This window comes from Ursus americanus, chromosome 22 (genome assembly GCF_024610735.1).
Source record: "Ursus americanus isolate L20-20 chromosome 22, mUrsAme1.1.p, whole genome shotgun sequence".
NCBI classification, from domain to species: Eukaryota; Metazoa; Chordata; class Mammalia; order Carnivora; family Ursidae; genus Ursus; species Ursus americanus.
Window position 1 is genome coordinate 26,791,877 of NC_142148.1, and position 6,599 is coordinate 26,798,475.

Here is a 6,599-nt window from a genome sequence, read left to right on the forward strand (position 1 = left end):
GCCCCGTCTGGGAAAACACGGAGAAGGGACGGGTTACAGTACAGAACATTCTCCAAGCGGAACAGCCGCTAAAGCGATGAGGCCACCCTTTACCTTTGTGTGCTGACTTGGGATGACAGCCGACCTAGGTCAGGGAGAGACGTGCAAGGGGTAGAAAGCATGGACAACACGCTATTGGTTGTGTAAAGAGTAGGAGAAAGTTAACATATACATGTTTCTGTCCTTGCTTGGTTATTCATAAGGAATGGGTCAAAATCTGGGAATGGGACAGATCACAAAATCTGGTGGCTGAGGCAGCCTGCAGGGAGAGCTGGTGGCTGGAGGGCACCAAGGAGGGAAGTGTCACCATATTTCCTCTTGTACCTGTTGAAGTTTGAACCATGTGGATAAATACATTCATTATTCAAAAATAAATAAAATTAAGATTTCTTGACCAACCACACCAGACAGCTAAGGGCTATTCAAGAAGACTGTGAAGTCTGGTTATCTTGACTTCCGGAGACCAGTCCTCCTGCCTTCCCCCCAGCCCTACCCCCTCCAGGGCAGAGGGCAGCACCTGTGACATCTGGGCCTCCGCCAAGTTTAGGAGAGGGGCCACCTCTGACCTCTGATGTCCCTAGTCCCCTCCCTCCCCCGTTCTTCAGCTGGGAACATCTTTTATTTAAAAATACTTTTTTATTTTAAACTCACCAATTCTCTCTCTCTCTCTCTCACACACACACACACACACACACACCGACTGACATTCATTCACAGATATGCACGCGTCCTCTGTCACCAACAGTCTTTGTTTTTCCAAAAGTTCAGCCTTGTCTCTGACCCGCCGGGGCTGGGGCTGGCTGGCTGGGTCTTCATAGCTCTCTGGGGTGTGGTGGAGATGTCCCAGGGAGCTTGCCCACAGGGTCATGGGCCCAGACCGTTGTCCCCTGATCCAAACGTGAAAGAGGTTTGGATCTGGGGTCTTCTCCCCTGTTTAACCAGTGGCTGGCCTGTGGCTTCCTTCTCCAGGGTCCTGCTTGGAACAAATGCCACAGGGGTCTAGGCTCATCTCCGTGGCACTCGGAGGGGGGCCACCCCCCTCACCTTCAAGCAGCTGCCCGCCAGGTCACGACGGCCACCCTGCAAGAGGAAAGAAAGAGAAAGTTCGATCAGGTCACCACAAACACTGAAACTAATCTTTATGTCCAGCAATAGAGGACTTGATAAATAAATCACAGCCACACCATAAAGTTCTCCACAGCAGAAGGCGGAAGAGACTATTCAGGACTGACAGGGAATGATGGAGAGATAACTGCATTTAAGGCCAAAAGCAAGAACTGAGTAAATGTTCCTGTGTGCTGAGATGTCTGGAGAGAAGGGCACGTGGGAAATTGCTAATGGGCTTCCTCAGAGGACAGGGACTGCACGAGGAGGAGGCATGAAGGGTGGGAGGGAGGCTTTTTTTTTTTTTAATGCTATATACTTTTTTACCTTTTTCATTTCTTGTAATTTCATTTCATGTAATTTGTTGCTTTTTTTTAAAAAAAATCCAATACATTTTAAGTCATAGTATTTTATATTCAAGGGCAAACCAAACGAACCCCACATGAACCCCACTTCCTGACCGTAGGCCCAGGGGCTTACTCATCAACCTTCGAAAGTAGACTGGATTTCTGGTCTCCTGCCCTCATTCAGGGTGTTCTCTCTGCCAGGAATATGTGCTCTGGTCCCGTCTCCCCAGGAAGGTTTCTCTATTCCTGCTATTACCCAGCACTTCCGGGGACATTTCACCAGGAGGAAACTTAGAAGGGGAAGACAGAGTCTCTTTTTGTTCCCCCAACAGGCTGGGAGCTGAGGGAGGCGTAGCGAAAAGTTCTTCACTCTGTGTACGGGTTGCAGCCCTGAGCCCGACATGGAGCCAGTGCCGACTGCTGCTTGAATCTGTGGTGCCTGCTGGGAGATGAGCTCATGGTGGCAGCCCCTGAAGCCATCTGTTCCTCACCCTGCAGGGACCATCCCTACCCAGTGTTCTGAGGTTTGACGTGGGGGCATCATCCTCACTGGAAGCCAGCGAGGTCGCAGACATTAGAGCACCCCCTCTGTTGAGGCCTCCAGCCGCTGAATGTTGTCGGTAAAAAAGCTAGGCTAGAAATCCGTGTCGTCCAACAGCCTGTTCTGCTTCCAGGACCTGCTGGTGTCTGAAATCCCACTGTCAATGCTTGCCCCACCGAGCCTGGCTAGGAGATGATAGGACAGGCCTCTTTCTCAGCCATCTAGAGAAATAGCCAACCATCTGGGAGCTCTGCCCCCTACCCCCTCCGCCCTGGGCCCAGGTTGGGGCAGATCCATCCAGATGTGAGCCCAGCCTCCCTCGAGGCTCTCTGGGCCCGGGGACAACGTGTTCATTCACAGGCAGGGCTATTTTGAGGGCTGAGGCCACAGTCCCAGCAGAGCCTGGGGCTTAGGCTTCTCAGACAAATCTGGCAGGAATGGCTGAGAAGGGGGGACAGGCATGGGGGGGAAGGGGGTGTAGTGTTGGGGGATAAAAACTCCACCTCCCCCTCTTTCACTCGATGACCTCAGAGACAGGGGGAGCCACCTCTCCACCAAGTCTGGCAGTCATGGGGAGACCCCGGTCTTATGCTAATGCTGGGACTGTTCCCCTCCCTGAGCTTCAGTGTCCTCATCTATGAAATGGGGACAACATGACTCTACTGCCACCCCAGGGTGCAGGCCATTGCAAATGCAGCTGTGCAAGAGGCTTGCAGACTGCCAAAAGCACTTAGAAGGGGCCCTGACTAGGCCCCAGCTTCTCCGTCCCCTAGGAACTCAGCGCCCAGGGCTCTGGGAAGCACCCTGATTAGGATTACTCAGGCCTGAGTGAAACAGATCTGGGCTTCGATCCCTGCTTTGCTGCAGACTACCCGTCAGACCTCGGGTCCATGACTTTACCTCACTGAGCCTGTCTCCGCATGTGTGAAAGTGGCGTTCACCTCGCTAAAGCCCTTAGCATCGTGTCAGCCACGTCGTAAGCATTCAATAGATGTTCACAAGTATTATTATTGGCATCATCGGCTAACGGTACCTCCTTGCCCCCCCGCCCCCTCCGCCCCGTGCCACGTCCGCTCCTGGGCTGTGTGCGCCAACTGGGGAGGGCCTTACAAGATGATCCTATCCAACCCTACCCCCGGGTGACCAAGCGGGAAGTGGTAGAGACAAGAAGCCCCTCTTTCCACCTCCCACAGAGGAGCACACTTACCCCTCCTTAAACAGAAAGATACTACAGAGAGCATGGTGACCCCGTCCTCAGACCAGCCATGCGGGAGGGAGGGGGTGGCTCAGAGTAAAGCAGTAGAGTCTGGGCCTTGGAAATCTCTGGCCCCCAAAGCTCAGAAGGGGGCCCCTGCAGTGGCTCCATAAGAGAGTCAGTTTTGTTTCAGTTGAGTCTTCGAGGGGCCAGAGCTGGCCAGGATCGCCCCTCTCGCTTGTTCCCAGAGGAGCCTGTGGGGTTGAGCATGGCTTCTGCAGCCAAATTTGGCTAGGTTCTTGGTCCTGTAGACAGATCGCAGGGAAACAGCCAGACCCAGGCGAGTAAGTCCCTGTGATCCACGGGACAGGCTGAAACCAGCAGAGAGGGCCCCGCACCCTGCCCCGCTGCGGGTGTGGGCGCATGGCAGACGCACCTTCTCCCCCAGGCCTGCAGTTGCAGCTCCCCGGCCCCCCACCCTTCCTCCCCACCAATAACCTTTCCCACTTTCCAGTCAGGCAGGCCTGAGTTCCAACTCTCACTTCATCATGGACAGCGCCTCTGAACCAGCGACAGCATCTTTAAGCAGGTGGGGGTCACCAGAGCACCTCTTTCCCGTGCCGCCGAGGGGGTTTAACCAGCATGTGTGAAGAGTGCTTAGGAAATCGGTGCCCAGCAAGCCTGCCTCCACTCGGTGCTTGCCACCTTCAACGTCTTCCCCTTTCCTTCTCTCTATCATGTTTCCTGAAGCCAACTCTTGGGGTGCCCTGCGCCTAGAACACCTTTGCTTACCCACTCATCTGCCTGCCTCTGCTCCCAAGCATGTGTCAGAAATTCAGCCCCTGGCTGGGGGCTTCCTCTGAGCTCCCACAGTCCCTCGGTGCTCTGCCTTCCCACCATGAGAGTGAGGCATCCCTGTCTTCAGCCCCAACCCCTTGCCCTGGCCCTGGAGTTCTGCCTGTGGTGGGTGCGGCCCCACAACCTGCTTCTCTGGGAATGTTCTCAGAGCCAACAAAAGGCAATTATTGGGTAGATAAGGTTGGCTGAACTGAAGGAACAGGTGAAGGGCACTGAGAGGGTTATCACCGAGGGCTCAGCCAGCCCTTCACATCCCAGGCTGGATGCGTGAAGGCCCTCCTGGGTTCCCCACCCTGCCTGGAACACTGGCCAGGACCCGCAGTTTGGAGTGGCAGGGTACAAGTCAGACAGAGCCTAAGACGACTGACTCAGGGAATCTGAAGCAGCCATGGGGGCGAGAGGCCAGGCTGGGAGTCTGATGAGTCAGAAGAGGATGGTCTGGGGCCAGGACACAGAGGCTTCCCCAGGACAGAGTGAAGCAGGGGGTGTAGAACAGCTGTAAGAACCAAAGAATGGGGGACTCAGAGACCTGACTCCAATCCCCCATGTCCTTTCACTTTCCAAAAGGCTATGAGAGTCAGTGACTCTCCCCGTCTCAGTACCTCCAGATGAAAATGCTAGCTGCTGGAATCCAAAGGTGTCATGGAGACCGGCTTGCCGATTGTAGGAGAAGGTCAGGACAAGAGAGGGAAAGGTGGGGGTGAAGCAGGCTCCTTGGGGCCTAAGCAAGAGGAGAACCCGCTTCCAACCAGCAGACTCCCCTTGCTACCTCTGCAGCTTCCCAGTCCCATCCACCCCACCCAGCCGGATCTCATCCTTATCTGGGACACCCCAGGAGCTCAACTCCAGCTCAGTCCAGCTGACTCAACAGTGACCTCGCCCCCACGCTTCCCCCCTTTTGGGGAGACCCCCTTCTTCACTCCTACTGCTCATTGGCTGGCTAGCTCAGACTTTTAGTTGGGGATCTGTGTCTTGTTTTCTTCGCCGTCTCCTGCCTTTGGGTCAAGTCTTAGGACGGCGGACAATTAGTTTACTGGTAGGGGTAGTTGGTGGCAACGCGGACCAGCAAGCCACAGGACCTGCATTGTAGCTTCCCAATTGAGCAGATGGGGGCATGCGATCACACCCTCCTGAGCCTCAGATCCTCATCAGCGATAAAATGGGCAGAATAACTATCTGGAAGTTCTTGTGAGGGTAGAAGAGGTGGAGGAATGCACCTCGCGCAGGGGAAGCGCTTAATAAAATGATGGCCTTTCTAACTACTTCCTCATGCTCTTTCCCCTGCACACCTTCAGTTAAAGGGGTGTCCTTCCGTGAGCAATCTCCGTTCTCTGGGCTTTCCCGCACCGCTTCTGTTTGCGGGTCCTGTGAGTGAGTGGTTCTGTTCCACACCAAACCCTGGGCTTGGAGCGCCGCAGCCCCCGACGAACTTCCTGTCGCTTCCCCCTCTCTTCACTGGGGTCCCTGCTCCTGTTCTGCTTCCCTAGGAGGCCCCGACCCGCGGCTACAGCCCCGGGGCTCCGCGCACTCACCCCTTTGCGCTGGTTGCTGAGGCAGAAGGTGCAGATGGAGCGCGGCTGGCGGCCGCCGTCGGGGGCGGCGGGGACCGCGCTCTTGGCACTGCCGGCCGCACGGAAGCACGGCTGCCCGTCGTCGGCCGCGTCGCCCAGCAGCAGCACGTTGGCCAGGTGCGCGATGTAGCTGGACGCCAGGCGTAGCGTCTCGATCTTGGACAGCTTGCGGTCCACCGGCTCGGTGGGGATGAGCGTGCGCAGCGCCGTGAAGGCCGTGTTCACGCTCTGCGTGCGGTCCCGCTCCCGCGCGTTGGCCGCCTGCCGCTGTCGCACCACCACCACGGGGCCCGCGCCGCCGCCGCCCGCCCGCCGCCCGCCCCCGGGGCCCGGGCCGCGCCGCGCCGCCTCCAGGCCCTCGCAGCAGCCGAACGACTGGTCGGACGCGTCGCTCTCGCTGCGGTTCTCCTCGTCCTCGCTCAGCAGCCGCACGTCCGGGTACAGCACGTGCGCGCCGACGGGGCGCAGCAGCGCGAACGCCATGGGCGCCCGGCCGCGTCCCTCCGTGCGCCGCGTCCCAGCGTCTGCCGCGCCCCGCCGTGCGCTCCCGCGCGCTCCCACGGCCCGGCCGGCCGCTGCCTTATAGCCGGGGAGGGGCCAATCACGAGGCCGCCCCGGCGGGGGCGGGGGCCGCCGCCCTGGCCAATGGGGAGGCGCCCTTCGCGCCCCGGCCAATGGCGAAGCGCCCGCCGCCCCCGTTCCCCAGGTTGAAAGCAGCCCGGGAGCTAAGTGGCCCGCCCTGAAGGCTCCAGTCTCCGCAGGCGAGCCGGGCAAGTGTTTGGGGGTCTGGGTGGCCGGGGTGGGGTGTGTCCAGATCCGGACTCTTTATCCTCGGTCTAGACCCGCAGGGGGACTCTCATGGCTTCAGTTTCCTCGTTTAGAAAGAGGATTGCAGTGGAACCAGGTCGGGGGTTTCCCGCCCCCACGTTCTGATACCGTGGTTC

At 57.8% G+C, this 6,599-nt stretch overlaps 1 protein-coding gene across 1 annotated transcript; it reads right to left on the reverse strand.

Moving 5' to 3' along the window:
* Nucleotides 1-655: 655 nt before the first annotated feature.
* TCF15 (transcription factor 15) lies at nt 656-6,212 on the reverse strand. Its single transcript, XM_045807531.2, has 2 exons — nt 5,617-6,212; nt 656-1,119 (listed from the first exon to the last, which is right to left on the reverse strand). Exons 1-2 carry the CDS (start codon nt 6,136-6,138, stop codon nt 1,045-1,047), a joined length of 597 nt encoding a protein of 198 aa, XP_045663487.1. The 5' UTR covers nt 6,139-6,212; the 3' UTR covers nt 656-1,044.
* Nucleotides 6,213-6,599: the final 387 nt, after the last annotated feature.

What these genes read in the sequence shown, in the direction of transcription:
- TCF15 (XM_045807531.2), bottom strand. Translation starts at nt 6,138, where the DNA reads ATGGCGTTCGCGCTGCTGCGCCCCGTCGGCGCGCACGTGCTGTACCCG. An exon ending in TCAGCAACCAGCGCAAAGGG is followed by an intron (nt 1,120 to 5,616) that starts GTGAGTGCGCGG and finishes TTCCTCTTGCAG; the next exon opens with GGTGGCCGTCGTGACCTGGC.